The 18,906-nt window shown below is 40.1% G+C and overlaps 2 protein-coding genes across 2 annotated transcripts; one reads left to right on the top strand and one right to left on the bottom strand.

The window, feature by feature from the left end:
• The first annotated feature begins 2,771 nt into the window (after positions 1-2,771).
• FGF22 (fibroblast growth factor 22) lies at positions 2,772-7,059 on the top strand. The gene is made up of 4 exons (XM_053468542.1): positions 2,772-2,786; positions 3,138-3,273; positions 5,908-6,011; positions 6,793-7,059. Exons 1-4 carry the CDS (start codon positions 2,772-2,774, stop codon positions 6,982-6,984), a joined length of 447 nt encoding a protein of 148 aa, XP_053324517.1. The 3' UTR covers positions 6,985-7,059.
• A 281-nt stretch (positions 7,060-7,340) lies between these two features.
• On the bottom strand, positions 7,341-18,613 carry RNF126 (ring finger protein 126). Its single transcript, XM_053465262.1, has 9 exons — positions 18,507-18,613; positions 13,332-13,387; positions 12,839-12,896; positions 12,497-12,744; positions 11,819-11,887; positions 11,412-11,481; positions 10,823-10,916; positions 9,274-9,389; positions 7,341-8,094 (listed from the first exon to the last, which is right to left on the bottom strand). The coding sequence occupies exons 1-9, from the start codon at positions 18,579-18,581 to the stop codon at positions 7,939-7,941; spliced, it is 942 nt and encodes a 313-aa protein (XP_053321237.1). The 5' UTR covers positions 18,582-18,613; the 3' UTR covers positions 7,341-7,938.
• Positions 18,614-18,906: the final 293 nt, after the last annotated feature.

The following is an 18,906-nucleotide window of genomic DNA, read 5'->3' as shown; positions in this document are numbered from 1 at the left end:
CCATATTGGAGTGGCAAGCCTGGGGGCAGATGTGCGTAACTGGGGGACAGGTTGGAAAATACAAGAAATAAAAACAAAAAAAATCTTTTTCTCAATCATAGCTTTTATTAAAAAAAATAGTTTTCCCTTTTTTTTCCTTTGGGGTCGTCTTATATTCAGGCTTTTTCTTTTTTTCCTAAGTTAATATTCAGATTTTGGGGGGTCGTCTTATAATCAGGGTCGTCTTATAATCGAGCAAATACGGTATATATTGGGAGCAGGGGCCAATATTTATATATATTGGCAGCAGGGTATAATATATATCGGCAGCAGGGTCTAATATTAAAGAATGAAAAATAACTGCCAGTTCAGCTGTTATTTTGAAATCACATTTCAATCAAAGTCTTTCCTTCAAAGAGATAAGTATATATTATGTATGTCTAACGTTACATATACACTATATATATATATATATACCGTATTTGCTCGATTATAACACAAGGTTTTTTTCAGAGCAAATGCTCTGAAAAATACCCCTCGTCTTGTAATCGGAGTCGTCTTCTAATCAGACCTCAAATGAGGTCTGACTATTAGACTAAGATCCAGATCCCCCGCATCGCTGCAGGGGACCTGGATCCTCCTGTGCGGTAACCTCAGCTGCTGCCGGCGTCTATCACCGAGCGGCGGCGAAAGTGCCGGCAGCAGCCGAGGTTGCATACACACGTACCTTCCTGCTCCCGGGATAGCCTGCCCACTGCGGGGAAGCAGAGCCGGTTGGGGAGATTGCTGCAGGACCGGGACCCGGCGGCACTGTGCCGTCCCAAAGCAGATCCGGTAGACCTCTTTAATTTTCGGGGCCTAGCGGGGTCACACAGCGTCATGCGGAAATCCTGTGGGAGCTGCAGCAAGCTCCTGCTGATGCATCACGGTGAGTGAAGTGCCTGAGTATATTAGTGTCAGGGTGGGTAGGGAAGTGTCTGGGTGGGAAGTGTCTCAGTGGGTAGGTAAGTGCCTCAGTGGGTCTATTAGTGTCTGGGTATGTAAGTGTCCCCCTATATGCCACTCTGTCCCATGATATGCCTTTTAACCCCCTATATGCCAGAGTGGCATATAGGGGGTTAAAAGGCATAACATGGGGCAGAGTGGCATATAGGAGGGTATAAGGCATGCCTGGGGGCAGATGTGCATAACTGGCGGCAGATGTGCATAACGGGGGGCAGGTTGGTAAATAAAAGGAAATTAAAAACAAAAACAAAAAATAGACATGAATTATTATTTACTAGTAAAACTTTTTTCCTATAGGGTCGTCTTATAATCAGACTTTTTCTTTTTTTCCTAAATTAATATTCAGATTTTGGGGGGTCGTCTTATAATCGAGCAAATACGGTATATATATATATATATATATATATAGTGTATATGTAGCATTTTATAAATTTGAAACATTGCCCAAAGCAGCACATTGCCTCATTGCCTCTGCTGGCTTGCCTCCTTCACATAGTACATCCTGATGCCATGTGTTCTCCAGGTAAGTGACACACACACACCTGGCCATCCATGTGATGTAAAAGAAAACGTGATTCATCAGACCAGGCCACCTTCTTTCATTGCTCTGTGGTCCAGTTCTTTTGTAGGCTCATTCGGAAGTGGAAAGGGGTCAGCATGGCCACACTGACTGGTCTGCGGCCATGTAGCCCCGTACGCAACAAACTGCGATGCACTGTGTGTTCTGACACCTTTCTATCAGAACCAGCATTACCTTTTTTTGCGATTTGAGCTACAGTAGCTCGTATGTTGGATTGCCCCCTCCCCCCTAAGTGCATCAATGAGCCTTGGCCGCCGTCGACCCTGTCACCGGTTCACCGCGTTCGCTTCCTTGGACCACTTTTAATAGGTTCTGACCGTTGCAGACTGGGACCACAAAAGCTGCAGTTTTACAGATGCTCTGACCCAATCATCTAGCCATCATAATTTGGCTCTTGTCAAAGTCACTCAGATCCTTTTCGCTTGCCCATTTTTTCTGCTTCTAACACATCAACTTTGAGGACGAAATGTTCACTTGCTGCCTAATATATTCCACCCACTGACAGGTGCAGTGATAACAAGATTATCGGTGGTATTCATTTCACCTGTGTGCATATATAAAAAAAGAAATTGCAACGATCATTACTAAGCTATTTTTGTTCTTGTTGGTAACTTTATATAAGCAGATAGGACAAAACCAAAGGTGAAAAATGCAAAATACGATAAAAAAAATCTAATCATTGATCATTTCCCACAAATTCAGTTGCCATTAGACATCTAATATTTTAGGAATAGTGCAAGATTAACTTTTGGAAGATTCAGTATTATAGTACCAAGTAGCTGCAAAATCAAAGAGTAAACCGCTGTGAAAAAAAGTAGCAACTGGGGGAGTATCACGCCTGCAAATAAACTAGTTGTGGTATAAAGGCTTTGCAAATAGTTCCAGGAATTTTTTCCAGCTCACACCTGTAATTACACTCTAATTTCCTGTGCAACAGACAACTCATAGTATAAACATGTCTTCTGTCTCTTGACACCCTGCGCAAGATGGCAGGAATGTAGCATATCAGGATGAGTTGTTTATCCCTTGAGTGATTCACATTAAGATTTATACCTGCCTGTGTGATCCAAGAAATAGGATGTGAGAAGGAAATCAAGGTGAAGATATGATGGGATAGGAAGGAATGGAATACAGCCTAAACAACATAGATCTTGATTTGAGCAGGAGAACTGAAGCATGAACAGCAAACAACGCTGGTTATTGTGTGATGAACATTGACAATGTAAGTCAAACGTTTGTAATTTATATAGTTTCTCTATGTCTGATGGGCAATGGGAAATATATTGTATATTGTACTAGTAGCTCATTCTTTAGAAAGAAGTTCATAAATGTTTCACATGTGTGTCTAGGAAATGTGGGTCTCCTAGGGCAATTGAAAAACAAAATGGAACATAACTGTAATAAGGGTGGATACATTGGTAATTACAAGGTGGCAATGTTGGACTTATGAAAGTTTTTTTCTGCCCACAAGGCATAGGATGAAATGTGGTCCTTGCTCGCTACCCCCTCTCTCTGGCCAACCCCATGTGCCTTGCTGTTCCTCACTACTTCATTGTTTTGTCCTACTGGACAGCAGAGCCAGCCTGTTTACAACTACAAACACCTGGAAGGAGATGTCAGATGGAGACGTTTCTATTCTGCTACCCACTACTTTCTGACCATTGATCAATCAGGCCATGTGAAGGGAACACGGAGGTTCTGCTCCGACAGTGAGTACATTTGGCAAAATATCATTGTTTTGCAATGTGACACACGCCTAGTCATCTGTGAAACTAAGGGCATATAAAACACAATGGCAGACACTCCAACCATCATATACACTTATGACAAACGAGAGATCCCTTTACATTTCTATAATTTGCGTTTGAAAAATGCATATTCATGGAGTACTTTCAATTATGCAAGACCAATGACCAATCTACGATTACTTTCTTCGCTTAAAGGTGTTGCTGTAATGCCTCGATGTCGAGGCATTCAGCAACACCAAGATCAGCTCAAGGGGCCATTTCTGTTCCCTCCCCGGGGCATCAACGATGCCTCGATAGCGAGGCATTCAGCAACACCGAACACCCACCCCAGGACGTTCTGTGACCGCTCTGATGTAATCTTTATCCAGAACACATGGATGCCGAGGAGTTAAGATTCTGTCTACTTATTTATTTCCCTAAAAAGACCACCAAAATCTTCAGCACCAGGCCCATGATGCTCTCAACCTGCCCAAAAAATTCTAAGAAATATTTTTTTTACCTCATGGACAAAATGTGAGAAATAACATATATCATACAATTACTTCATAAACATGTGTCAAATACACTGCATATATAGTTTGAAGAAAATATGCTTATAAAATTTTTTTTTTTTACCATTTGCCATTTCATTTTTTAAAAAAACTGGTCACCTTATGGTAAGGTATTATTTTTAATTAAAACCACTTACCTTTAGTGAGCAAAATTTGGAGTGTACATGTGCCATCTAGTGTATAAGGACAGCATATACTCAACGGGAACAGACTGAAAATCACTGGTTAAAGTTTATTGGTGCACAGTAAAAATTCACCTTGCAAATGTGCCCATTTAGCCCCAGTAGCATTTGTGAGGTCAGGCACAGGTGTTTGACAAGGTAGCTTGCCTCGCAATCAGCATTCAAATTAATCCCAAGCGTGTTCAATGGGGTTAAGATCAGGGCTCTGTGCAGGCCACTTGAGCTCAGCCATACCAAACTTGTCAAACCATATCTTTATGGACATTGCTTTGCGCTTGGGGCAGTCATGTCAAAAAAGGAAAGGCCCTTCACCAAAAAGGTGCCTCAAAACTGTCTAAAAAGCATAAAATTGTCTAAAAACCACTTTGTATGCTGCGTTAGCATTACCCATCACTGGAACAAAGGGCCCAGACCAAACCACAAAAAACAGTACAGACCATTATCATTCCTCCGTCAAACCGTACACTAAGCACCATGCATTTCAGTATGTATCGTTCTTCTATTTATCAGATTTGTCCATTAGGCTTCCAGTTAGTGGAGCATGATTCATCACTACAGAGATTTGTGTTTCCATGTTTCCACTTCTCCCGAGGCCAGTGGTGGTGTTCTTTACTGCTTGTGTGCAGCATCTCAGCCATGAAAACCCTTTTCATGAAGCTCTTGATGCACAGTGCTAAAAACTAACTTATAGCAAAGGTGGCATCCTATGACATTTTTTACTGCCAATGCGCTTTATTTTACACACCCATTGGTGGTGAATGTGGACTGAATGCAGGGCCAAACCAAGTGAGCTCCTCCTACAAGATGTGCCGTGCAGCTCCCGTTTAATGCATAAATCAATTGGTGAGCTTTCTAAGGTCCTCTTGTTGATTAGTCAAATTATCTTTTGTCATAAGAAATTCTGGTTGTACACTTAAATATGATATCCAAAGCAAACTAGTATCTAGTGTATGTTAACTCTTCATTATTATATTGGATGTACACTGCATATCAAAAAAAGGCAAAAGTACCGCACTCTCTGGCAGTATGTAAGTTCATGAGCAGGGCTCTTATAAACCATCACCATCTTGCTTGGAACATTGTGAGTTTACAGCCTATCTTTACCGCATTTTCCTACAATCAGGTTAGTTAACTCTTGTTGTATCTGTATGTGCAAATGTATCTTTGTTATGTATTTATAATCTTCCCCATATTTAATACTCATTTGTAGAATGAGTTCCACTTTAAAGGTTTTTTTCCCCCTTTGCCTTTTGTAACAATTTCTTCTGAGCGGTTTAGGATCTGTTGCTTGGCAACACATATCAAAGGGATCTGGTATGCATCTTCGCTCTCCCCTTCCAATACTTTAAACTGAAATGACAGCTCTGAGAAAGGAAAGGCTGCAAGACCCGCTCGTTATGCCTACATATTTCCACCAGCTACACTAACACACTAAGCTAGTAAAACTTCAGGCAACTGCATTTGTCTCCTATATAAAAAGCATTCTAAATAGTGCCTTAAATAATGCTGTAAAAGCACTTCCTGTTTCATAATAATTTTGGAGGTGCAGGATTCTGCTCAAGTATGCCAAAAGATAGCAGAGAAAAGAAGGACAAATGCAACAAGTTCACCGACCATAGGTAAATGCGTAACACAAAAAAACAAAAAAAAAAAAGTAAAAATAAAAACATTGTAAAAAGCCGCTCAAAGCTCAGTGTTTAGACATTTCCCATCTCTAAAGTCTGTTTACTACAAATTTAGTAACCCAGTAATATGTAGTGGTACATACATCTGTGTTTCAATAACGCTTGTGAAAATGGCTAATCCCCCAAAGTTACGCAAAATATATGGATGTCTGCTCACAACTCCCTTTGTACTTCTAGGTATATTCCAAATCTATTCAGTGAGTGTGGGGATAGTTGCAATATATGCTGCTGACAGTGGGCTGTATTTAGCCATGGACAAGCAAGGAAAAGTATATGGTGCGGTACGTATATATCACCTTGGAGTCTGTATTTAGTGTTTTAGAATACTCAGAAGCAGAGGTAGGGGAAAATGGGTGTGATTAATTAAAAAAAAGTGATTATGGTCTGCAATTACTAAATGTGGTCTTTCCACCAGAACCAATGAAATAGTCCTACAGACTAGAGATTTTTTTTTCAAAGAACCCCTTCTCCCATAATATCCATTATGCTAAAACAGGTATAAATGATAAGGGACGAGCAAACAGAACTCTCACCCATGCATTGCATCCCTATAAGTTGCAAGAAAATGAAAAGACTGTTTCTCATAGCAAAGCCTTGCTTTGTATGGGACCTACTTATAGAAAGGTCTGAGACACAATAGCCTACCATACCATCCCCTACAATTAAACTTACAAAACAAGCAGGACTGCGAAACAAACGTTCAACGGTGGGTGGTCTGATCTCTGACGTTTACAATAACCTAAAAGACTTGTGGTTCCAGGAAAGAAAGACGTGGGGGACCAATATATTTGCTGCAGCGAGCAGAGCCGCTGTTAGAAGAGGATGTAGAGGTTTTGCAGCGGGAGTATATGATAACAGATTCATTAAGTGTTAAAATCCTCAAGCGTTGACAAGATTTGGCAGAAGCGTCTGGAAAGGAATTAAACAAGCAGCAAAAGTAGTAGTTCGTCAATTCACTCAGAATAGACAGACACTCAGAACGTCAATGTCGTTTAACACATTAGGTTTCTTCTTTTACAGTAACCCTGTTTGTTGTTTTTTTTTTCTTTATTGTCTCCACAGAAGGACTATGGTCCAAACTGCCAATTCCAAGAGCGTATTGAGGAGAATGGATACAATACCTATGCTTCAGTAAAATGGCATTACCATAAACATTCAATGTATCTGGCAATCAGTCTCAAAGGCCAGGCAAGAAGGGGGAGACGGACTCGTTATACTCAACCATCAACACATTTCATACCCTTGTCTGTGTGATTCCGTAGAAGAGGACACAACCATCTTGCCGCTTTTCTTTGTTACTTGATATAACCATATACTTTTTTTCACTTGGTACTAGAGAACTCACATCATGAGGGGATAATGCTTATGCAAGCATAAAACCCTTCTCTCTTATTTTACCTTTCTGATGCATTTTATGAGTTCATGCACATTTAATGTCTAAAATCCCCTGCTTATCTCACTTTTACCATCAAAACATTCCCCGGATTGTTCCACTGTGGAGGTAAAATAAGACACTAATGGCACGAGGGGGGGGGGAACATGTCGACTAGAAAATTTTGCATTTCATAAATAAAGCTCCTAGAAGTGATGGTGGGTGAAATGTGCTAAAGCAATAATAAAAAGAAGGTTTTATAGCACAGGGACATGTTATATGACAAGTGGTTCACATTTTTCTTATGGGCCATGCAACATAAGTCTAGTGTAGTTGTTACTTCAGTGGTATAGGGACAGTTATAGATTCCAACTGCAGAACCACACCAACCCGTGTGACCCAAAAAAAAAAAAAAGGTTCACAAGACAAGCAATATGCAGTAGCTGCTCGCATCACGAGCAAATCAACCATAGATGTTTAATTTAAAGATTAAAAATGTCAACGCATTAAAAATAAAAAAAAGGAGTCACCACACTTCCATTTTTTTTTTTAAAACTGTGCCACCCATTTTTTCTTAAAAAAAAACAAAATATATATATATTAATAGCTTCACACCCACAAAGTCTCTTCTCATATTGATGTCCTCATATTTTTTGGGTGGCATGAATGTCACAAATACATTTGGTTCCCAGCTGCTACCCATTGGGCAGGAGACAACCAGAGGCTGCAACGTGTCCTACAGGAGGACCCACATGCAGGGCTTCACGTCTGCTCTGAAGGTAAGAGGTAAATGACCAGTATAAACTCGGCAGCTGCTCCCCACCACAACTTTAGGCTCATGAGTTATTGGCAGAGTTATTTTCATCAATAGGGGAGGAGGAGGAAGAAGAAGAGGCTGAAGATAAGGAGAAATTCATGTCTGACAGTCCAGGAGGGTTTGTTGCTGTATTCTGGCCACTCAGGCTTTTCCGACACACAGGACATGTATCATGCTGCAGAGAAGAAGACATGAGGAGTTTGTAGCAGGTCACAACAAGACTAAAAAAATGTGTTTGCCTAAGCCAGTTCAGTACTATTGGGTTGGTGTGGAGCAAAAGCTGCTTTTGTAAATTTGATATTTCTACTGGAAAGGGTACAAGATATTTTGAGGTTGTACTATCCTTTTCTTTTTATTTAAAATATTTTTCAACTTTTCTTCCACTGTTGAGCAGAGCAACATGAATTGACATTGATGTAACAGAAACATCTGTGTGATGGCCCTATAAATAAAAACTTAAATTTCTTGATCATAGTAATTCAGAGTCTCTAGTAGGTTGATCCTTCTTGCAATGTGAGAACCGACACTGCAAGACGCTAACATTTGAATAGAAAGGTTTTGTATACTATAACTCATTCAATAGCCTTTACTTCTAAATGTCCCATATAAAAAAAAAGCTAGCCAAAGGTTGGCTCTCTCAGCCCGCCAGACCTAATCTCCAATGATTTTGAGCTCACCCGGCTGGTCAGCCTAAAAGGAGAACTATAGGCGATATAGTTCTACAGTTGTTGATTACAACATTGGACTGCAGAAACAAGGCACATATAAGACGATCTATCTATACCATGTTGTCCATACAGCATTCTGCTTTTTGATGTTGGTTGCAAAATGTTATTGTGGGTGAGATTACACCATTCACAGATTTATGCTGGAAGGACAGGTGCTATGAAATACAGTTAATAGAACCTATGGACTTTTCAGGCAGGGAAAGGTAATTTGAATATCCTAGATGCAATAACATATAAAAGGTGACTTTCTTTTTGAGCTGTTATACACACTCTACGGATCTATTATAGGGTTATAGCATTCAATGGCACTGCAGAGAATATCGATTGTGTTAACATATTCCATATTTATCTCTGCTGTCAACAATTACATAGAAATAACAGCTACATTTTACCAACGTATAAGATTCCTTTTTCTTAATGCACTTTGTTACAGCACGGTATGTCATCTGTCGTTCCATATTGGTCACGTTAACACCAGAAAAATCAGTGGGAATGCTGTACAGAATAAACCAGGAAGTAGCCTACAATGATCATAGTTTATAGTTTTGTAGCATAAAACAAACTAAACTAAAAAGACAAAAAAATGGTCAGTTATATTAAGAATAATGCGTTGGCATCTTACTGACCTGTTCCAACCAAGGGATGATGCAGTCGTTGTGAAATAAGTGATTGCATGGAAGCTGACGCACATTTTCACCTACTGTGTAATCCTCTTTACAAACAGGACACTCTAGACCAGAACCTACAAACAAAGAAAAACGGAGAACCGGTAGTAATGTAGATATCTAAAAGTTACCATAACTATTGCCTACATAAGATGGAAGTGTTTTCACATTTGACCTGGAACTCACTATATGCGATCTACTATATTACCAGAGGTGGCAAGGACCTAGTAGTAGAGTGGAATATGGCACATAATATTTAAATACTCAATAAAAATGCATGTAAATTGTATATGGGTTACTTTAATTAATCAGTTCTGTAACTTCTTTTAGTAATAACTGCTTTTAATAGGCCCATGGGAGGAGCAAATGTTCTAGAATGTTCTAGACCAATACACCTACCATAATTACCACAGATAATAAAAACATTGGTATTTAATAGCACGACTACATACTTTTCAGCAGATATTATTTAAATCAACAGATGGGCACGTACTGCTTCTCGTATTAAGCACACAACTTTTCACCGCTGGCTGTCAAGACAGCTCAACGCTGCACTCCACCTAACTACAGGTCTCTTTTTAGCACCAATCCAGCTGTGAAATATTTGAATGTGGAAGAGTTCAGGACATAAAATGCTCTGCACTTGGTGAGAGAACATAGAGGCATGTGAGGTACTATGTCTAGATTTCACCAGACATATTTTAAACAATGTAAAAAAATAGCTGTACATTTTAACCTCTATAAGGAACCAGGCATTCGAGTGGTTTGGGGACAATTGTTGGTGAAACCACAAATATTATACATATTTACGTTATGTAGGTTCACATTGCTACGTTTAATAGAAGAAAAAAAGTAAAATTTTAACCAATTGTACTAAAGGCATGTACTTAATTGAGTTTAGGTCACACCCACTAACAGTATATAAAATCATGCAAAAAAACCATGTCATCTCCATAGACAACCATTGGCAGTAGGATGGATTGTACTGAAGAGCTTAAGGACTTTAGTATGCCATCTTTGCCACAAGGCCAGTTTGTGAAACTTCTGCCTTGCTAGATCAGCCCTGGTCCACAGTAAGTGCTAAAACTGCAAAGCAGAAGTATCTAAGAGTAACAACAGCTCAGCCACAAAGTGGTAGACCATGAACACTCACAGAGCGCGACTGCTGAGTGCTAGAGTACTACAGAGTTCCAAATTGATCACTATGCATAGTGCCAAGCGTCTGCTGGAATGTCCCACACCTAAGCCTAAATATGCATCCGCTCCCACTATACTGCGTCACAATAAAGCTACGTAAAGCTTTCAAAACTGTTATATTTTTTTTATTTTTAAACACTTAATTAGCTTAACTGTCCAAAGAGTTTTTCTTTCCATATAAAACCTTAGATGCGTTTATATATATATTCCGCATAAAAAAAGACCAAAACAAAGACATTTAAGGGGTAAAGTACTTCCCTTAGTGATTTAAAGAAAAAACACTTTATGCAGTGCCAAATAAAACCTCACTTACCCACATGCTCCTGTGTTATCTGAACAGTGGGGAGAGCCTGGATTTTCTCATTGTCAGCAGGAGGGGGACCCGTGTTTTCAAACTGGTTAAGTAACTGGTGGGGAGAGACCAAAGTTAAGTGGGGTTGGGGGCTGGGGAAAAAAAAAAGAACGCGGTAGAGAGCAATTAGGAAATTATGTATATAAAAGTTGGGCTGACTAAAATGGAATTTGCAGCGAGATGAAAACACCGATTGTGTTAACTATGAACAACCAACATGCCACTGCTTGGATGGGAAATTCACCAAGGTCCATTATCAGCCTGAGATCCTGGCAAGCCTCATTAAAAGCTTCTGCAAGTTGCTCACATTCACTTTATTAAATTTAGCCCACCGATAGAGAGGTGACCAGTAGGGGAACTGCCAATGATGCTGAAACACAAGATGGCAGGCCACTACAGGTTGTTAGATGAGACAATCCAATTTCAGTAAAGGTTATTTACAGGGTTCATGTCTACAAATATTATGGCACCAGATAGTTAGAAGACATGGAGGCCAAACTATCAGCCCAGTGACTGTATTGTGTGTGATTTTACGAGAAGGATCACATACCTGGGTGATTATTGTATCCAGGCCGTTTGCTCCCCAAGCATAATCCATTGGATTGGAATGAAGCACACCCCTACATAGAAAGAAAATTAAATCTTAGCCACAGGTAAAGAGATGCTAACTCTCGATTTAGTATTTGTTTCAGCTACTCAAACATTCAGCAAGCAACTTAACACACTCTTGCAGTATAATTTACTATACAATAAAGTGTGACTAGCCTTCAATCTGTATTATGTGAAGTGAACACACATTACAGAATGCCTGGATACGCTATTTGTTCAAACATAGAACATTCCAGTTTAAAGCACATGCATTTTGCACTACGCGCATGATATGAAGTTATTCTTGTATGGTGAAGACACGTGGCTCTATTGACAATAATGCAGAATTGATAAACTGCAAAATCATACCATGGTCCTAGTCCCAAATTTGGCATAGCTGTGGGGGCAATTATTCCATTCACCAGCTGCTGAATGATCCTGGAAAGAAGGAAAGCACATATGTAACTAGAAAGAACTATAAATAAGTCATGTCAATGGCTGTGCTACAGGTTTTCAAATGCAGAAGATGAAAAAAGTCCCATTATTTTGATAGCACAAAATAGCCAAGAATACCGCATTGCAAAAGAGCAGCTGACTAAACATTACATATCACCATCTAGTATTTAAGTTACTATACAATATTTAACCCCTTAATGACAAAGCCCGTACATGTACGGGCTCAAAATGCATTGTTTGCAATGGGTTTAGGGACCGCCCATTGTCCTTAAGGGGTTAAAAGGATGGCTAACTCCAGTAACCTGCACATGTACATTTCTGTTTACAAACTAGCCTGTTGCATATTAAAAACAGACATTTTCACAAAATTCCAAGTTGCTATCTGCTAATATTTCAAAATGCAACATATGCCAAGACTGTTCATGAAAGTGAACTACCTGACTGAGCAGCTGAAAATGACATGTAAAAGCTAGATTTGCAATTATCGAGATCATGCCATGTAAATCACAAAACCCCAGCAGATAACAGAACAGAAGTCACTGACAATTGTGAGTGAAAGAAGCACAACACGTCTATATCACTTCAACTTACCCTTCTAGCGTGGGCACACCTTCATGCCTTCCTGCAGTCCGTCTTGTGCTCAGTCTGGCCCGTGGCTGCCTGGCACCATATCTCTGTCGAGATTGTTGCTCTCTTCTGCTCTCCCCTTCACGAGTCTCCTCACTTGGACCACTGGTGCCAAAAATGGGGAAGTCCAGGCCTTCATTGAAAATTCCAAAGGTGACTTGGCCATAGCCTGGGTGTAAGGTGAACTGGGTAGGGTCCAGACCTTCTAGGCCCTTTAAGGGAGGAATGTAATGTGAAAATCAGACATCAGAAAGCTCGCGGATTAAAGAAAGCAATTAGTCTGATCCCTCAGTTTCACAACCTTACCTCAAACGGATGTCTGTTTTGCTCTGTGCTAGAAGATCCACTATTGTTCTCTGTGTTCCTACAGGAAACACACATGAAATGTATTGAATGATATCTAAGCTAAAGGAATACAAGCAATATTACAAAGGGAAGGGGGGGATATAAAGGAAGAACAAAACATTTATGTAGTGCAATGGTCTTCTAAAGTCTGATCCAATCTGCAGCACCTCCACTTCCCACCGAAAGATGCTGGTGTGTACAAACAATGCAAGACATCTGCTCTAGATAGGAAGAATGCTGCTGAGTGGTTGGTGATGATGTGGCAACTTCTCATTAGCATCAATCACTGTGAGCTGGTGAACACCCAAAGATGAAAGTGGTCACTTCAGGCTATTCTCCAATACAATTACTTTACAATCACCAAACATTTCTCCTGAAATAGCCTTTTAAGACAAACTATTTTAGTTATATTTCTGATCAAGCATTACCTGATGGACTTTACAAAGACACGTACCTTGTTTCAGGAAGTTCTTCTATAAAGCCTGACTCACATCTAGGGCACGTATACTCCTACAGAGAACATTACCAAAAACAAAATTAGAACACTTGCAAGGAAGGATGAATGGAATCATTATTCCATTTGGAACAAAAACTACTCAGTTCTTCCAAATGTAACTATTTTCGTGGTCTTGCGCAGATCTATAGCACGTAAATGTCTAATAGTTCACTAAACAGTGATTGCTCTGTTCATAACATATTTTTACATAGTAACATAGTAATTTAACCTGAAAAAAAACGACAAGTCCAACCTTGCTCTGGATCCAGAAAGGCAAAAAGTCCCCATTGAAGAAATTTCCAATTGTGCCTCAAAAACGGGGAAAATGCCTTCTGCTCAAATACATTTAGAGTAAGGGGCCAAATTTGTGATAGCATGATTGGAATAATTGAGTATATTGGTAAAACTGTATACACATTATTGCCAGATATTTAAAGAGGGAGCAAAGGAGGCCAAATCAGCTGAACGCTGCCATTGACAGAAATAATGGACAATTTCTAGAAACCCCATTAATGCATAGAGGACAAAGGTGGGTCAGGTGCCCAACACCAAACATAAAAGAGATGCTGTGAAATCCTCAGAAATTCTCAAATTACATTTAACGGCACATAAAATGAGTAGTGTGGTTTAACCCTTTAAGGACCAAGGCTATTTTATGCATTTAACACATTATCAAATAAACATTTATAGGCCCCTGAGAGAAATACTATATTTTATACTACAAAAACAATACCAAGCATGACCTGACCTTCTGTCTTCATTTAAAGGAGCACAGTTGTTTTGCTGTTTTGGAACTTTATAACATTTACATAATCGCTAATATGTTAAGCCCCCATTAGACGGAACTGCAAAAGCTGCTGGAGCAATATTAATTAGAAACACACAACTCTCAGGAAGCTTTGTCACATTTTACTAGTATATACTTTTACTGGCCATTTTATCAGGTACACCTGTTCAATTGCTTGTTAACACAAATAGCTAATCAGCCAATCACATGGCAGCAACTCAATGCATTCAGGCATGTAGACGTGGTCAAGACAACTTGCTGAAGTTCAAACCGAGCATCAGAACAGGGAAGAAAGGGGATTTAATTGACTTTGAACGTGGCGTGGTTGTTGGTGCCAGAAGGACTGGTCTGAGTATTTCAGAAACTGCTGATCTCCTGGGATTCTCACGCACAATCATCTCTAAGGTTTACAGAGAACGGTCCGAAAAAGAGAAGCGGCAGTTGTGTGGACGAAAATGTCTTGTTGAGGTCAGAGATCAGAGGAGAATGGGCTCGAGATGACAGAAAGGCAACAGTAACTCAAATAACCACTTGTTACAACCAAGGTATGCAGAATACCATCTCTGAAAGCACAATACATCAAACCTTGAAGCAGATGGGCTACAGCAGCAAAAGACCACACCGGGTGCCACCCCTATCAGCTAAGAACAGGAAACCGAGGCTACAATTCGCACAGGCTCACCAAAATTGGACAATAGAAGACTGGAAGAACATTTCCTGGTCTGATGAGTCTTGATTCCAGTTGCGACATTTAGATGGCAGGGTCAGACTTTGGCGTAAACAACATGAAAGCATGGATCCATCCTGTCTTGTATCAACGGTTCAGGATGGTGGTGGTCATTTTCTTGGCACACTTTGGGCCCCTTATTACCAATTGAGCATCGTTTAAATGTGACAGCTTACATGAGTATTGTTGCTGACCATGTCCATCCCTTTTTGAATACAGTGTACCCATCTTCTGATGGCTACTTTCAACATCATGTCACAAAGCTCACATTATCTCAGACTGGTTTCATGAACATGACAATGAGTTCACCGTACTCCAATGGCCTCCACAGTCACCAGATCTCAATCCAATAGAGCACCTTTGGGATGTGGTGGAATGGAATGTGCAGCCAACAAGCAATCATGTCCATATGCACCAAAGTCTCTGAGGAATGTTTCCAGCACCTTGTATAAAGTATGCCAGGAAGAATAAAGGCAGTTCTGAGGACAAAAGGGGTCCAACCCAGTACTAGCAAGGTGTACCTAATAAAAGTGGCCAGTGAGTGTATATCTTGAACCCCTAAGTGGTACTGGGTTTTATTCATTAAAAGGAGAGTTATGCGTCAGTGTCCTCACTATACATCATGAAGAGCCAACCTCTAACAGTCTTTAAAAAAATAAATATACTTGAAAAATAAAATACCCGAGGTAGAATTTGTAGCTGCCCTTCTCCTCCATGGTCTGACAATGATTGCATTGATAGGCCATCACAAAAATGTAAATGGATCACACAGCTATCATATACATTAAAATAGCATTGGATTGCTCAGCAAGACTTCATCCCTACACATTGAATTATGCAGAGCCAGAAGAATAGTGCGGCCCCTTGTTACAATTAGTTAAACGAGTCAGTTAAAACCACAACTCTTAACGAACAAACCCCAAAGTGTGTGTATGTGTGTGGGGGGTCTAGCTCTGGCACATTTAAGAGGCACTTCTGAAGGCAAACAGAAATGTGTTAAGTTTCTATTTATAGTGATACCATCTGTATGGTATGCTATGGTATATTTCATTCAAAAGAATTTCTTCATAAACCTGTCCGTCACAAAGCAGCAGAAAACTGAATCAAAAATGTTTTTAACACTAATATTTACTGTAAAAACACTTTCTGAAGAAACCCACCAATCCATGTCTACCTAAACATTAAATACACGAGATGGCATAACCTGACCGCTAAACACACAAGGATGAATTATTTGCCACTGCAGCAACACTACCCTACTACCATATTACATAAAATGATAGCGAATAGCAGAGTAAAAAAAAAAACACAACTCGCGCATCCATTTTATGTAGTATATGTGAAACATGCCTTTAAGATTTTACCTAAAGGCTTACTGGAAAAAACTACTAGTATAATGTGCATGTGTTGACAAAGTTGCTTAGAGACTGCAGCCTTAAGCAAATTGCAGGCGTGCTTAAATCTCACTTTACTGAGGGTATTACATGTCTAAGGGTTTTTTCATATTTTTTAGCTATGCTCAAAGTTTCCTAGCTTTTAGTAGTTGGCATGCTCGTAAATCTTACGTTTTTGCGCAAATTTTTATTGTTACAAATGTAAACCTGCACCATGACTAAGACTGGTGGCGAAAAGGGTGAAATATACTTTCTTCATGCTGAACTGATTTTATGTATTTCTGAGTAAAGATAAATATTTTTACTTTATTGTATCTCAATACATCAACGAGAACGAGGCGTGTTGGTAACACACTTGCTCCTCTTTGCATGCAGACATTTGACATTAGGGAATGTCGTTGGCAGTTCCAGTCGGGCATAAATTAAGGCTGCTGTTTACTTATATGTGGCGGATTAATCCAGATGAATGATCCTGTTGGAATACATGCAGGTTAATAAGACCATATTGCTATGTTTTAATATAATACAATTATAAATGCAAATCAATGAGGTTTGCGTCTTTAGCTGAGATTTTATTCTGTAATTTGAAGTTTGAACTACTTTGTTCAGTTTGTTGTTCCATTAAATAAGAACGTTTGGACCATATATATTTATGTACAAGGCGTTAGAGTGGTGTGTGTGTATGTAAATGTGTCTGGTGTTAGAGTGGTTCTGTATGTATAAGTATGATGTAAGTACGAATGTACATTATGTGCAAGGTGTTAGAGTGATCGTGTGAATGCATGTGTAGGGTGTTAAAGCACATATGTCTAAATGTAGAGCTGCACCTGACCATCACACCCCACATCATAATTCAAAGTCCCTCAACCACCAAAACATCCATCCCTACCATCACCACCCCCATCATTATTTTATTTCCCCATCATCTCCATACCCTTCCCTTACCTCCCCTTCATGTTCATACAAACAATTTTCACCCCTTACCTCCCCAACCCCAGTCCGGCAGTCTGCGGCGCAGTCTTCCTCTGCCCATCAGCCAGTCGCTGCCAGATGCACAGAGGAGTACAGCACGGCAGACTCAGAGGCCGAGGCCAGTGAGGTGAGAAATATATTAGTAACCCTTTGTAAGTGCATAAGTTTCCTTTTGCACTAGTTGCACAATGTGTGTGCGCCTGCACAGCTTAGAGGAAACATGAGGTGTGACACCCTTTTTCATTTATACTATACTCAGTAAAGGGTTACACATTCTTTCCAAGGACAGATAGGGCTTTCTTTTGATACAACCTTTAGATCAGGCATGTCCAAAGTCCAGCCCGTGGGCCAATTGCGGCCCGCGTTCCGGACTGATAAGGCCCCACAAATAAGTTGCCCAATTAAATTTCCATTTAATTTCAATGGTTCAAAGAATGTCAGGCAAAATGGTCGGCCCTCGCACACGTTCACTTAATCAAATCTGGCACTCTTCGAAAAAAGTTTGGACATGCCTGCTTTAGATGTACAGTCCAACATTATGTAAGAAGACCTCAGCTCTAGAAAAAGCAAATTAGTTAACTGAGAAAAGGACTTGTATTATGTTTCCTTAACTCAATTTAAATTAAATGAAATCCACTGTGGTTCACAAACACATCTGCAGTCCTCGTTACAGAAATACCTCCAGAAAGGATGGACTACCAGCTAAAATTGTTAAAAATAGTTGTAACAATGTGGTACAAGCAAAACCTTCAGTGTCAGTGTCAGTGTGTGTGTGTGTGTGTGTGTTGGGGAGGGATGTTAAAACAGAAATATGAATCACACATCAGTGCTGTTCTGTCTCTACTGTTTAACACTCGTACGTTACGTATAGAGTTCACCTTCATTAAAGCACAATTTAAACATTACACTACCGAATGAGTCAATGGCATAATTGTTCTTTAGGACAATGTGGGACAATCTCGAATGACCACGTATGCAAGTAGAAACCTCTAGGACAGCCAGTTTTACTGCCTGTGAATGAAACACAAGCATTTTGCCATATCCTGGCGGCAATCTCATATGAGACGTGTCATTCTTTCCGCGGGTGGCATAAATACTCCCGGTTTTACGATCGGTGTATCCTGTGCCAAACACCGGGGCACGAAACCAGACATAGTCTTATACGAGTCATGCACTCAGGACAACGAGGCTACCCCTTTTCCTTTCAATATACAAAATTCGCCGTCTACCTCGAAAATATTCCTATATCTTACCGGGAGTCGGGGGCTAATCTCGGCTGAACAGTTGTGACAGAAATACCGCCCGGGTTCCGGTAAAGCCTCCGCCATTTTCCGCTACCAGGGAGATGACGCTCGCCGACGTCACCACGCTGCGACAAAAAGGAAGGGGAGTGATATGGGTCAAACCGCTCTGTGTTGCTTGGTGTTAAATGGTCGTAGTGTGCTAGTCATTTTAAATGAACAGGTCGGTTGTGGAGGTTGTATTGCTCATTCAATCAGATTTTAAACTGATTGTGAGTATAAGATGGACGCAGGAGACGAGCGCTTGCCTTAGCAACGTATGGTTAGAGGCGGTGTTTGTGACACCTGATACTGAGTGCAGACGGGTAGAAATAAAAATAAAATGTGCACATGCATAACCTGCACTCTTTTT

The sequence above is a fragment of the Spea bombifrons genome, chromosome 1 (assembly GCF_027358695.1).
Source record: "Spea bombifrons isolate aSpeBom1 chromosome 1, aSpeBom1.2.pri, whole genome shotgun sequence".
Classification (NCBI taxonomy): Eukaryota; Metazoa; Chordata; class Amphibia; order Anura; family Pelobatidae; genus Spea; species Spea bombifrons.
The sequence above is the reverse complement of the archived record's forward strand: the minus strand, read 5'-3'. Positions and strand labels throughout refer to the sequence as shown.

Bases quoted from the DNA above. Each gene is read 5' to 3' on its own strand.
- FGF22 (XM_053468542.1), top strand. The intron at 3,274-5,907 runs GTGAGTACATTT...TTGTACTTCTAG, and splicing joins ACGGAGGTTCTGCTCCGACA to GTATATTCCAAATCTATTCA. The intron at 6,012-6,792 runs GTACGTATATAT...TTGTCTCCACAG, and splicing joins AAGGAAAAGTATATGGTGCG to AAGGACTATGGTCCAAACTG.
- RNF126 (XM_053465262.1), bottom strand. From the start codon at position 18,581: ATGGCGGAGGCTTTACCGGAACCCGGGCGGTATTTCTGTCACAACTGT. The intron at 11,482-11,818 runs GTATGATTTTGC...CTTTCTATGTAG, and splicing joins AATTTGGGACTAGGACCATG to GGGTGTGCTTCATTCCAATC. The intron at 9,390-10,822 runs GTAAGTGAGGTT...CTTTGTTTGTAG, and splicing joins GATAACACAGGAGCATGTGG to GTTCTGGTCTAGAGTGTCCT.